Genomic DNA, 14,491 nt, shown 5'->3' on the forward strand with positions numbered 1-14,491 from the left:
AAAGAAAATATTTGGAGAAAAAACAAAACAAAAATAGAAATATATATATAATATTTTAATAGGTGGCTGACAAAATAAATAAATAAAACTTTTTATTACCCCTAATTATTAATTTTCTATGCATTTCCACCATGCATAGAGGGGTTGGTAGGTAACCAAAACAACCATTAAAAAAATTAGGATTTGTTTGGCAACTATTTTTGTTTTGTATTTTTATTGACATGAAATAGAAGCAACAGTTTTGGAGCGTGTATAATAGTAGTCGGAATCCTTTTTGGTAACGCAAAATTTGTTGCAAGAATTTTAAAAACAAAAGCATGAAACACATGTTTGGTAAAAAAATATTACAAATTTGAAAAATAAATTGACTAGTTAAAAGGTCATTTAAATTTTATTTTTTTTTTTTTTTGCAGAAGCAACCGGAGATACCAACCAATTTGGTACTTTTAATTTTGGCCTCTTTTTCGAAAATATTTTGGTACTATTCAATCGCAACAAATGTAAATAAACACGCTTCCGTATGATGCTTTGCTACAATACACTGAAGCAGAAACACAAAAAGCAAAAAAATTGTCAAATCAAACCTTAGCAACTCAGATCATATATGAAATAAGTTTTTTTACCCTTTAATTCTTCTTCTGTATATTCCTTGGATGGAATGATAGGGTGCAAGAAGAAAATACAATATTGCATGGATATTTTTTGTTTTTCCGAAAATTATATTGCATGGATAGTTCCTTGAGGGCAAGTAGTTGGATATCAATCTCGCACTACTCTTAAAGAGTAGATAATCGTCTACAACACCACTAAAAAACATGCTCCACTATAACACTAAAAAAAAATTACCACTAATTTTGATTAAACTGAACCAACAAATGACAATGATCCAGATATATCTAATAATTTATCCTTACGGTTGTAAACCAAAAGGCAGAGTAAAAAAAAATTGTACCATATTATACATCTAATATAAGATGGTTGATGGCAGAAAAGGTAGAGAAGGGTGTGCTCTTGATTTTAAGACAACTCCAATTTTTGTATCCACACCATAAAGAGTTTTAGAGTCAAGAATAAAATAGTTCCAAAACATCAACGGACATGATTAGAGGCCGAGACCCTTGGTCTTGAGTGAAACATTCAGTTTGTTCTAGAGCTGTGGTTCCAAAAAAAATTCCCTTTACTCTAGTAGCATCTAAGGGAATGACAAACAAAAAAGATAAGCTTCAGGTTGCAGGTTGCCTTGTCGCTTCGAAAGGACCCGACTTGCTCCCGTCCTATGTTCCTGCATCTTCCTCTCCAGAATTGACCATTGCAGTACCGCGCCACGACAACATTTTTCTAGCCCAAGACCAGAATCCAAGTGCAAGTTCACATACTAAGCAATTGGAATCCCCAATGAGTGTATTCAAGTTGAAAAAGTAGAGCAATTGTTCGGTTTCTGCAAACACAGCAATCAGACGTAAAAGTGGTACAAGCAGACTTTAGGCAGCAATCGAACAATAACCACGAGGCTATTCAGGGTGCCCACACAGATGCCACCAGCCAACCAGCAGCAATAACGAACATCAATTTTCAAGTTCTCCATCCCGGGATATTCAGCTACCTATCCGAATTCAAATATTATACTGTTAGAAACAGTATGATTTGATGTCACACATCCAATCACACAACCTTGTTCCTATAGCAGGGATCGAAACCAATTGCTTATTGACAAGTTACTTAACAAAATTACCGATAAAGGGGAAAGGGATTGAAACAAGACCATCACAAAGTTCATCCTAATTTTATTTCTCAACAAGAGAGAGAAGGCATAGACATCCAATTACAAGCATAGTCAGACCGTCCCCGTGGACAATTGGGTTTTAGTTTCTGCCCCCAACATTTGCAAATTACCACACAACATCTACGAAGCATGACTTGACACCCCTCGACCACGGCCCCTCCCAACATAACCATATCCCCTTCCATAGTAAGGGCCTCGAAAACGACCACCACGACCAGGCCCACGACCCCCTCGATACCTAGGGAAGTCTCCAAAGGTCTGCATTCATAAAGCAGGTAAACCATGTAAAGAGGGAAAAGGGGGCTGACTACCAAGAGGTTAGAGAACAGAATGATACATACCTCTGTGTCGATCTTCATTTGCTCAGAAAACCTAGTTCTACCATTATTAGATTCATGATCAAGTGCATTGCAAGAAAGGGAATCAAAAAAATCGTCCTTATTGTAAACAGGCTGTAGAACACAAAAGCAGAATTAAATACGTAGTTAAGACGCAACAAATACACAAGAATTCAGGTTACATGGAACTTCACATGAAAAATGAGATGGTAATCTCACCTTCATCTCAACCTTTGATGATTCAGCATCCTCTTCATCTTGAGAATCATCTACGTCACTTCCTTTTCCATCCCCTTCTTTGTCCTTTGAATGAGATCTGTTACTTTTGCCAAGATGACCCCATACTTCATCCTTCTTGAATTTTTCATTCATTGCGATAAAATCAAAATCTTCTGTAAATTTTGTCACTGGACGTGAACTCTGCAAGCCAAATGTTCAATATTTCATAAAGAATCCATTCTGTGAAATGTCCCCATTTAAAAACTAAATATAATTGCACAGACCAAAACATAATTCTTCACCCGGACAACATTTCACATCAGGAAGAATTTCAAACTACAATTCAGAACTCTCAAATGGCCCTCAAATTTAATAGAAACATAGAGCAGACACAAATTAGATGCGCTAACTAAAAATTAACACCTACCCGAACAAGTTCTAAAGGCATCAATTAAACTTAACCATCTCAGCATAGCAAAAGCTAGCAAATATGAGGAAAGTTACAAAAAATGAAACATACATATGCACCCGTGATCATATCCAGAGAAAGCGGAAAGCATTCCACAAATATGTTCTAGTACCGCAGCTCACAATAAAAAACTATGAAACAGTCTTGAGACAACTCATGGTAATGAAACAGTGAAGCAAGACTGAACAACCATGGTCTACCAGTATGATCTACACTTCATCACAATCCATTTATCACAATAAAATACTACCTATAATTAACATAGCAATAACAGTAATCATAAACTTGCACAAACTACATCTCTACGATTGTTTCTCTATCCCATCATGAAAGAGATTAAGCAGATTGCAGAAGCACAGGAAGACCAAGATCAGATTGTTACTAAATTTGATTAACACTTGAAGTACTGCCTAAACCTGATAAACAGATATGGAAATTTAACAGCTTGGCCCCATCGATGCATATAAGAAACAGTAAAAAGTCAGAATTATTGAATTCCATGGATTCCTAAATCACCTCCGGAAGGAATATAATGAACCCAGCCAAGACTGGGTATTTCCATCCAGGTTTTAACATATCCTAGATAAACATGGTCATTCCACAATTTAATTGTGATGGTTTGTTTATCAAAACTATTTAATGAACGATATCAACCAGAGAATTAATAATTTAAAATCCTTAAAGGTGTAATGTTGAGCATGCATGCCAACGAGGCAACAATACTTGTAGAGATAGAGGATACAATACATAATGCACAAAATGATCTGGCATGAAGGCTGAAACTCTTTGACAAGCAAAAATAATAGCTAGTCAAAAACAATATATTCTGATAGATTATGTGCATCCAACAAGAAAACATATCACAAAAAGGTCATATAATGATAAAAGTTAGTGAGTAAGGGTAACAATAACCTTGCGCGATTGGATTTCATTAAATAGGTCTATTTCAAAATGGCATTTACTCTAAAATTTGTTACGGGGGGAAAAAATTGAAGGCAAGTGAGTAAACGTTTCAAGTAGTCAACTTGGTTACAAGCCAGAACTCATTATCAATTTTATAACATATAAATTTAAGGATACATTACCCAGGTTCCTCTTCCCCTTTCACGCCCCCTGTAGCTGTGGCGAGTTTGAAAAGGAGGTCCATTCGGCTAAAGGGAAAAAATAAATAAAAGGAAAAAGAACAAGATTTGTGTTAGAATCATGATAAAAATCAATTTATCAGGATGTTAGTCAACTCCAAAGGAGAAAATGAAAAGTGATTATGCAGTAGAGTAAGTTGAGTCATAAAGTTGTTACCAAAGCCTGAAATTAGTGTAATGCGAGGAAAACTTAGAAAAGAAAGAAAATGAAAGGACTCAATAAAAAAGAAAATACCACATACAAAATCAAATAAACTTCAACAAAGCATCTTTCAAATTATTAAGGGATAGTTTTATGTTTTTTGGTAAGTATTAGAGGATGGTTTTATGAATAATGTTTCATTATTCTACCTAGCTAAGGCCATAATACTCTGACAAACCACATGCTCCACCATATCAGTTTCGATCTTCGCCTTGACCTAACACTATCCTCAACGTGGACCACATCACTCTACCTCACTAGTGCAGAGCTTAGCGTTAGTTGCACAAGACCAACCCCTCTGCATTGATTTTCTCTCAAGAGCCACAGCCCAAAAAGCTCCCACAATGTATAAAAAGCTAGAAACACTGCTCAAGAAGACAGGAAGGGGGAGAGAAAACAATGATAAGCACACAAGGAAACCATAATAAAAGACGAAAAACTTATAGAACATGATGGAACATTCTTCAGCCAGAAAAGAAGAACTCTACAACACAGAACAACAATAACAACAAATAATATAAGATATAAGATGGGAACACCTTTTGACTGGCACGTGAAGGTTGTGGTAATGGCAATATCGGTGGCTGAGCTTCTGTTCTAACCGGTGCTGATGGTTCTGATGATGATGATGACACTTGAACCACCTCCACATCTTTATGAGCCATTTGTGAAGCCTGAGAGGGAGAAATTGCAGCTGGTCCAGACTGCAACAACTGACCGGGGGTTATAAGTGAAGGTGTCGGTGATTCTGTGTGACTTGAACTGGATGTCCCAACAACAGAGGACATTGGTTGAGGCATAGTTTGAAACAGCAAGGATGGATTAGAAATTGCATTGGACTTGTTAGAGATTGGTGGAACAATAGCACTTATACCTGGACTTGAAGTGGTCAAATGAGACAATGATGGCAAGCTAGCACTTGGTGTTACTGTAGGAAGAGCAGAAATAGGAGTCTCGTTTGGCATAACATTCGGTAATGTCTCAAGAGCTAGCTTAACAGATGAGGCAGGAGGAAGAGTTGATGGTAAGGTTAAAGGTGGTAAAGAAGTAGATACAAAGTTAATAGAACTGGTAGAGGCAGGATTTAAAGGAGAAGGATATTCTGGCAAGTTTGAACCTGGCAACATTGAGGTTCCAGTTGGCAAAGATGCGTTAAATCCAGGATACTGCATTGGTTGCTGCATGGGAGGAGGGATTGACAGCCCAGGTGGTGGCCGAAGCAGAGGCTGCTGGTGCAAGTGAGGAAGACCATTTGGAGGGCCATAGTATCCTTGCCAATACATTGGCATAGCAAGACCACTACCATTTGCACTTGGAGGAGGAGGAGAAGGTCCCCATGAACCCAGGTTCCCTCCAGGTTGATATAAAGGCAGACCACCTTGGAAAGTTGAAACTGGGTGTCCTAACTGTGAAGTCTGGGAATTAAGATCTGTCAGAGACCCACTAACTGCATAAGGCAAGCTTGAGGATGTGGAAGCTGGATGAGGATAGTGAGACTGCATAAACAATTGGAAATAATTCAGAATCAGTTTTACTATATTTGATGCATCACACAAATATGAAGAGTCTTCCTTCCAATCACCTGAATAATAGCTGGGTCACTGTTTATCGCTGATGTAGTCTGAACAGGTGGAGAAGATTTAACCTGTAAATCCTGAAAAAAGAATCACAAAAAAATGTTTCCCGGTTTAGCTAATGTAACTGATATAACTAAAATAAATAGAAGTTCTTATCAAACACCAAGTTTGCAAGATCTATAAGCCATCATTTTCATGCAACCAGCAGTTGATATATAGATGTGTTAAAATTACAAAATGGCAATCAACTATGACGCTTTTTTCCTTTCTCGATTATTGCAATCCTGTATATAACTAGCTCACCGCTTCACCTCCAACTAAATAATACTTGACAACAACTCATCCATATACGACTTCGAATTCTAAAAAAGACAACAAGGCTAGGTCTTAGTACAAAAGGCACTACAGTTTTAGATGTTATATTAGATGACAAAATTTGATTTTGTAATGGTTCAAATGCTAATTGATGAGTTTGGTGGTTCTTTTAATGTTTAATGTTGTTTGCTTAAACCAAATGTATGATCATATCATTTTGAAAATCAATTTGATATTGTCATGTACTAATACAAACAACCTGTAGATGCCTGGAATCAAACAATAATAAATAAATAAAAAGCTAGGGGTGCACAAGAACTATTCGGTTTGGTTCAGTTCATATGTCAAACGCCAAAATAACCGGTTCGAACCATAATGAAACATTATTGTTATATACATGTACCTTTGTTTTATTTGATTGGTAGCTAACTTTTGTTACCATGTACTGTGAAACATTGGATAAATCATATTTACTCTAGACCTAGCTCTCCCTCTCTCATTCTGCTTTCACACCCTCAGCCAACACAAGCCTCTATCCTCCATCTCCATCTCTCTGGCATGACATGACACTGTCATCTCTTTTCTCCATCACCGACGATTAACTCTGGCAAACTCCTCACAACCTTCACCGCCTTTGCCCTTCATCACATCGGAGAGATGTACAAGTCTGTTTTTCGTCCATGATGACTACCTCTAGCTTGCACAAGTCTGCAATAATATTGAACATAATTTGTAGCATTGTGAGCAATTGATTCAATCCTAACAAAAGCTACTCTCTTCAGATATGGCATCTGATAGCCCCAACATTGTTCAGACAATCGAAGAATGTAGTGTCGTCGATCTCAAGGCTTCGCTAGAGGAACTAGGGGTTCTCAAGGGCTATAAGTTGCTATCAAGTCATTATGACTCAAAAGAGCCTCTTTCTGGTTGTGATTTACTTGGTTATTGTTGCCTTCAGATCTGGAACTTCATCAAACACACCGCTTGTTGTGCATATAATTTTCTTTTTACACGATCCTTCTTTTCTTATGAAGCTTGAATTCTCTACTAATTACATTATATTCTTCTATCACCTTTTTTTCCTTAAGTAGTTAATTGTATTGTTCTATCAGTAAATTATTAAATTTTGCACGAAACTTAATGCTATGTTTGGTTGGAGGGAAGGATTGATGAGACGAAGGGAAGGATTGATGAGACGAAGGGATGGATGAAGCTTTTCGTGTTGGTTGGAGGGAAGGGAAGAGAGGGAGGAAGCAAGGAGGGATGAAGCATCCCTCCTTTCTACTTGTTTTTCAATCTGCCCAATTTTGGGGGAAGGTAGGAGAGAGAAAGCGAGTAACTGCCTACAAATACACAATTTCCAATTTTAACCTTTTTAAAAAAAATCAAATGAATATCTAACTTTTATTATTTTATACAATGAGGGTATGTTGGTAAAAATATATAAAAACTCTTTTTCCATTCCTTCCAACCAAACAAAAAAGTATCACCACATCCATCCTTTCTACTATCCATTCCATTCAACCAAATAAAAAATGAGGGAGACACCTTCCTTCCCTTAAGATTGAGGATCCATCCCTCCCCCTATCTCTTCCATTCATTTTTCCATCCCTCCAACCAAAAGGAGTATAAGAGATTTAATAATTAATACTTCCTATGTTCTTGAGCTAATATTGTTGGATTATGTATATCTTTTCTCTTGGTTTGGGTTGGGCTTAGTCATTGGGCCTTTTCCCAAAGAGTAGAACCAATCCAAGCCAGTCTTTTACGGTTGGGATAGTTTGGATCCAATTGTCTAACAATTCAGTATGGTTCCAATTTGCATGGAACTGGTTTGGTTCTAGTTTAGCCTCTAAATGAACCATGTGCACCCCTAAAAGAACTCTCACCAGATGAGGAGCTTTTGCTTGAAACAGATGCATGGGATCAGCATTGACCTCTCTCCAAATTTTAATCATGGAAACAAACTGTATTCAACTGACTGAACTGAAATCCTTTGCTTATGACTGAAAATAGATGAGAAACTATGTTAAGTATATATTTGCTTAGACAAAAATTCCCTTGTTCAGATGCAACATACAATCAATAAGGGTCAAAAAGGGATTAGCTATTCGTTATAAAGTATGCAGACCCCTATAATGATAAAAAATAAAAATAAAAAAAAAAAAAAAATTAAAAATTAAAAATAATAAAATGAAAAGAAAAGAAAAAAATCAATTTTGAAGAATTAACCAAAATCCATTCAAATAGATGCATACTGATTTAATGATTAGAATATCCAAGGAAAACATCTAATTAAAGCAGTAAAGAAACTTGGGCAAATATCACTTATGGTAACAGAATGTATTGCCATAAGAAATGGACTCTAGAATATGGGGGGGAAGAGCAAAAGAATAGTATAAGATCATTAATGATCCTTATGATAGATGGACAAGTAAAGCAACCTTCTGTAGTCTATTTGGACTGTTAGTAACATCAAGAAAAAAGCCAGAAAGTGCCACTTTATCAGCTAACTTGGGTTTCATTTGATTTTCCAGTGACATGAGCAGTTTTAAGAATTAGTAAAAAGTGATATAATTTTATGCCAAATATAATATGGGAAGCTAACGAAAACCAATGTACAACAAGGAGAAGATTTTCTCACTTCAGTGAAGGGAAATAGATTGACGAAAATCAACTACAATACAAACTAATGAGAAACAAAGTTCTAAATAAATTACCTTGATGTCACTTCCACGGAACAGTATGTATTCAAAAACCTTGTCACTAGGAGGAACTTGTGGACCATCTTTCTTACGACCTTCTGTCCCGAATGATCTTACTGCCAGGGGATAGATCAGCACCAAGAATTAATACCGCATCTACAGCTTTATAACAGAACTTGAATGTAACTTGTATAACAAGGGAATAGTATAAGAGACTTAAGTAATTTATAAGGGGAATCACTTAATCATTACACAAACTAAGCTAAATTCATTTAACTGATTATAATATGCATCATTTTCTCCAGATTACCAATTAAGTTAAATACACCGAATTAGTTTAGCCACAATTCTATAATCTGTTGCACCATAACGAGCAAAAAAAGGGCCATTGCTTGGTTCAGTGGTAAATGCTTGGGCTGACAAGTATGAGAACAGATCGCATCTGAGAGCAGTCACTTTGTGCAAAACAATACTAACATTAGATGTGTCTCCTGTATACCCTACCAAACACCTTACATAGTCAAACCAGCTCATTTTTACAGCCTTTTATTATGAAATAGCGAAATTTGGTTCTCTTGATCTGGATTTTAATAATCCACCGTTGATTCCAATTGTCTGGGATATCTATAACTCCTGAAATTTGTAAACAAATAAACCCACACTTCAGATTGTGATAATATGGTTATCTAACCTTTCAAGCATGAGTTGAATACATTTCTAAGGCCAGCAACAAACAGCAGAAAACAGGCATGGCAAGACCAAAACACAGTACATGTTTCAATCTACACCAACTCTAATTAGATAATCATCTGGATGCAATGTAACTACCAAATAGTCAAAACAGTACACAAACATTCTATCATGTGCAATCAAGTTCTTATCCAATTCAAGCATAGGCCCAGCATCAAGTCACAAGGACATCCAAACAGTCAAAATCACACGCACAAAGACAGATAAATATATATACACAAAGGCACGTGCAGATTAAGCAATTCTGAGGTATAAACAAACCCCTAAAAAAAATATCACAACCTAATATAATTCCACAAAGGTGACCAGATAATCCACTATAATTTTTGCTTAAATTTGCAAAGGTGGGTAATTCCCACTAGTATGCCCACTCAGCATGTCATGCATCCAAACCTAACCCTATCTCAGTTTCCTAGTCCACAAGCCACTCAAGCATCTGCTACCTCATCACGTGGGTGTTCTTCAAACTCTACCAACCATCTCCTCATCTCTCCGCAATATATGAGGAGAAGACCAGGAAGCCCTCACAGATACTACATCCTGACACGAAGCTCCTTGTTGGACAAAGATACCATCTCTTAGAGCCCAGGTACATCAACAAGAACTTTAACAATAAATATGACTAAAACAAGAAACCCTAATTTGAGACATAATTCCACAACAATATCAAGACTACACAGTGGCTTAATGCCACCCTGTGCTACAAGCCTACAATACAAAACAAATTCCAAACAGCAACAAACAAACAATCAAATTTTCTAAAACTCTTTAATATCCAAGGAAGCCTCAAAGTTCATGGCAACAATAACGTTGAAAATTTCACTCTTTCAATGTAAAGCACTAAAAATCTAATCAAATATACCAAATTAATCACAAAAAAAAAAAATGTCATTGACAAAATTATATATATATATATATATATATATATATATATATATATGTCGGACATGTACATTAAAACTTCGCACAAAACAACAACAAATTAATTACCATCTCGCAATCCGATACTGGACTCTTCAGTGTTGATGCTGTACAAGACGCCCTCGTATCTGATTTCACTCTTCGATGTCAAGCTAATCAAGCTTCCGATGTACGAATCGGCCGATGAACTAGATCTAGAACTCTCTGCCGCCATGGTCGAAACAGTAGCGAATGTAGAGTGAGAACTGAACCCTACTCCTTCCTATTTCTAGAGAGTGAAAATCAGAGATAGAGAGAGGAATGACTTAACAGACACTTTCTTGTAGAGAGAGAAATGGGGGGAGAGGGGAATAGGAATGTTGCTTTGAAGTTGTGAAATGTCGTAGGGTTTCTGTTTCGGGTTTGTTACGTAGTACTTCGTTAGTGATCGAGTCCTGTTTGCGGGGGAGCAACGTGGGAGGGCCAATCCGACCCAAACCCGATTTTAACTGGTTTGGGTAATAAGTTGGATTTGGATCAAAACAATCTCAATCCGAATTTGATTAAGATTGAGGTGTTTCAAGTTCGGAATTGTGGTGTAATGAATTCGTGTTAATGGCAAAATACCATGTTCCATTTATAACAGTTGTGGGGGTGGTAAAATAGTTATGGAGCGGAGATGGAGAAAGATCACCCCACCTATTCAAAGTGATAAATTATAATTTTATTTTGATACTTTATTTTATATTCAATAATATTAGGTAGATATTAAGCCAATCATAATTTATTATACTTCAATCATTAAATATTCTTTTGTATTTTCTTATTTGATAACTTTTATGTATTAATTTAATTTTCCTACAATAACATTAAGTCTCTAATTTTAATTGAGAAGTTGAATCAATGAATCTTGTTTTATTTGCAAAAGAGAAAAGTAATTATTACCGTAGTTAAAATTTTATTTCATTGTTTACTTTCTAAATTCGGAATACAATTATGGAAGTACTCTGCAAAACCAGTCTCCTCCTTATTCCGCAATAATCAATTTTGAACAAGGATAGAGGTAGTTATGCTATACAAAAATGGGAATGGGAATAGTATTTCCTCTCCCGTTGTCATCTCTATGAATTAGACATGTATCGACCCTGCATAACATAATCGATTATCATGGTTGTAAATTTTTTTCGATTCCTTTATCTACAAAAATTGAACTCTTATGATAAGTCGATCCAACTTGATGGGATTAGATTACATATATCAACCATGCCAAACCAATCACAAGGTTTCTTTCATATTCCATGCTACCATGGATGGAATGTATCACATGATCTTGTTTATGATACTGGTTGTTTTATGTTTATCTTGACAAATATGTGTATATGAATTTATATTTTTGAAAGATTATAGTTTTATGTGTAATGTGAAAATTTCCTTTATACTATCAGGTTAATTTTTAAATTTACCAAAATTACCATTTTAAAAAATAAAAATAAAAATCATGGGGCTACTTGGAATGTAGTTACAAAAAACAGTTCTTCAATTTTTTAGTCTACTTGGCACCTGTTTTATGAAAACTGTTTTCATAAAATTGAGTTCAATGAGTATCAGTTTCATGAAAACTGTTTTGGGAGTTTCCAAAACAAAGTGAAAACACGGAGAAGCAATGCGGAGAACATTGTGCACTTAAAAAAAAAACGGAAGCCGCCTATCTCGGACATAACACACCTTTTACGCCTCTTCCAAAATGGGCTCTGCAACACCTCTCTCCTCTCTACGGCTTCTCGGCTTCTCTCTCCTCTCTACCGCTTCTCTCTACAAGATCACTGCACTTCTCTCCTCTAGATCCAACTCTTGCTCAGATTTTGTTGAGGTAAACACAAATCACGCTCTTTTTTCTGTAGCAAGTTTTTGTGGTTATGGATTTTGTTTTCTTTATGAATTTGGTTATAGATTTGGTTGGTTGGATAAGTTTTGTTGCAGATTTGATTATGTATTTTGTTGGTTGTGTGAGTTTTGTTGTGGATTTGATTTTCAGTTTAGGGATTTGGTTTTTGGTTTAGGGATTTGGGCTTTTCAGTTTAAAGATTTGGTTTTCAATTTAGGAATTTCAAGTGAATAGGGTTTCATAATGCCTTGGGATATGTTGGCTGATGTATGAATTATTTATGCTCTTTGTTATCCTGTTATGTTTTCTACTGGCTTTTTACTTTGCAATTACTATTTTCAATTTGTTGTTTTGTTACTTTAGTTCACTCATGCTTTATGTTTGTTTCTACTATTGCTCTTGTTAGCCTTTTGTTTGGTTTGTTTTCTGTATGGCTGGCTCGTCCCTATTCTTGTAATTTTCTCATTTTAATAGAGCTTATTTACCACAAAAAATATTTCTAAATTTAATAATTACCTTGTGCATTCCTCTAACATCATTTGGTATAATTACCTTGTGCATTCCTCAAACATATTTCTAAACTCATGTTTTGGATGGACCCATATTTATATATATATAGTTCTCTTCCATTATGTAGTGGCCAAAACTCTAAAATATTCTCCTGACAGATTAAAGGTGACCTTATTGCCAGAATATTCAAGGGCCAAAAACTATGAAAATATTTTCCTGACAGATTTCTAGTTGCTACAAAAATAATGGTTGTCCCAAGATGCAAGTACTATCATATTTGTTTCCTAAAAAAATAATGGTTGTCTCAGGACTTGATAAAATGGAAGAAAATTGTGTCTCTCACGTTCTCTCTCTGTCTGATAGTCTCTGTAGTGTGTATTATCTTACTATTTTTTTTTCTTAGTTATGTATTAGTTTCTTTCTATGAATCTGCTAAAACGATTGAAATATATGATAATCAGGATTAGGGAAACAGAGAGAGCATTAGGTTATTGATTAAATTTAAAAACTATATATAAACCTCATAGTATCTTAAAACTTTAATAGCTACTTATCATTATAAAGAAAACAGAATTAGATTATAGAATACTTCAAAAGAATTCACAGTACCAAACACACATCTCATCACCAGTTTGTTTACCCTCTTCTTTATACTATACCCTTTTTTTTTTTTTGTTTTGCTCAGAGACAAGGAGAAAAAACAGATTTGTATAAATTCTGCATCCCTGTCTACAATTTAAAACTTGTGGAAGGTACCATATTAGAAATCAATTATTTCCAATAATGCGTTGTATGCTAGTTAAAATCCATATGCTATACTAAGTACTGGTGTTTAAATTACACAAGGAAACAGACCAAAAAATAAATTAGTGACAAAGCCTTCTTCTATAAAGCTTGAAAATAAAGAGACCACATTGTTGCCTTTGCTCGAAGAATTTCTTAAGACTTGGAAGATCAAGCCCACTCTCTTAAACCCGAAGCTTTAATAGAGAGCTAGTTGGTGCTCCATCTGTGAAGATCAAAGGCAACACTGATATACATTCAAATCATGATTGAGAGACTAGATGATATCATAAGTTGTTTAGAAATTCTTCAGTTTCAGCAAAAGATCTAAAAGAAGGAACACCATACACCATCAAGAGAATAACTTTTAGGCCAAAAGCCTTCTGCAATTGTCTCATTCTCAAATACTGAAGCAGGATCTCATTTCAACATTCTTCAACTTCACAATTTCCTCACAAGCATCAGGCACTTGATTTCAAAAGCATGTACAATAATCAAAGCTCTATTCATTATGTATGCATGTAAGCTAAATTATTGTCCTCTTAAACATTTTATGTTGTTAGTTTGGGTGATTGTGGTGTGAGAAAGATATTATAAACAGGGGGTTGTTCTTGGTGATTTATTGCAAACAAGGGAAGTGATTAGTAAAGAGTGTGTGTCCAAGCTTCTTTGCCGTTTTGAGTGGTCTATCGGGTAGTCCATGTTGATTTTTCATAGAGGGTATGCCCTTTTTAAGTATGTACTAAATACTTGATCTTTTGGTTCAATATAACATCTCCATTAATGAAAAAAAAAAATTTGTATTTGAATATCAGGATATTGGATTCAATTTCTTTTATAGAATATTTTTTATTTATTTATTTATTTTAATGGATGTAATTTACGAAAGAATGGGTCATTTGATACACATATC

General features: G+C 35.4%; 1 protein-coding gene across 5 annotated transcripts; it reads right to left on the minus strand.

Annotated features, from left to right (window-relative positions):
* Positions 1-936: 936 nt before the first annotated feature.
* On the minus strand, positions 937-10,820 carry LOC132294691 (protein decapping 5-like). Of its 5 annotated transcripts, none has more exons than XM_059792635.1 (8): positions 10,491-10,819; positions 8,766-8,866; positions 5,736-5,807; positions 4,693-5,649; positions 3,895-3,960; positions 2,341-2,541; positions 2,125-2,235; positions 937-1,603 (listed from the first exon to the last, which is right to left on the minus strand). In XM_059792635.1, the coding sequence occupies exons 1-8, from the start codon at positions 10,633-10,635 to the stop codon at positions 1,454-1,456; spliced, it is 1,803 nt and encodes a 600-aa protein (XP_059648618.1). In that variant the 5' UTR covers positions 10,636-10,819; the 3' UTR covers positions 937-1,453. The 5 variants fall into 5 exon arrangements, with proteins under 5 accessions (XP_059648618.1, XP_059648622.1, XP_059648623.1 ...); XM_059792638.1 differs by lacking the exon at positions 937-1,603 and adding an exon at positions 1,751-2,041; XM_059792639.1 differs by lacking the exon at positions 3,895-3,960 and having other exon boundaries at positions 10,491-10,820.
* Positions 10,821-14,491: the final 3,671 nt, after the last annotated feature.

Source organism: Cornus florida, unplaced genomic scaffold (genome assembly GCF_030987335.1).
Source record: "Cornus florida cultivar Cherokee Brave unplaced genomic scaffold, ASM3098733v1 CherokeeBrave_3.0.0_Hap2_Chr02, whole genome shotgun sequence".
Taxonomy (NCBI): Eukaryota; Viridiplantae; Streptophyta; class Magnoliopsida; order Cornales; family Cornaceae; genus Cornus; species Cornus florida.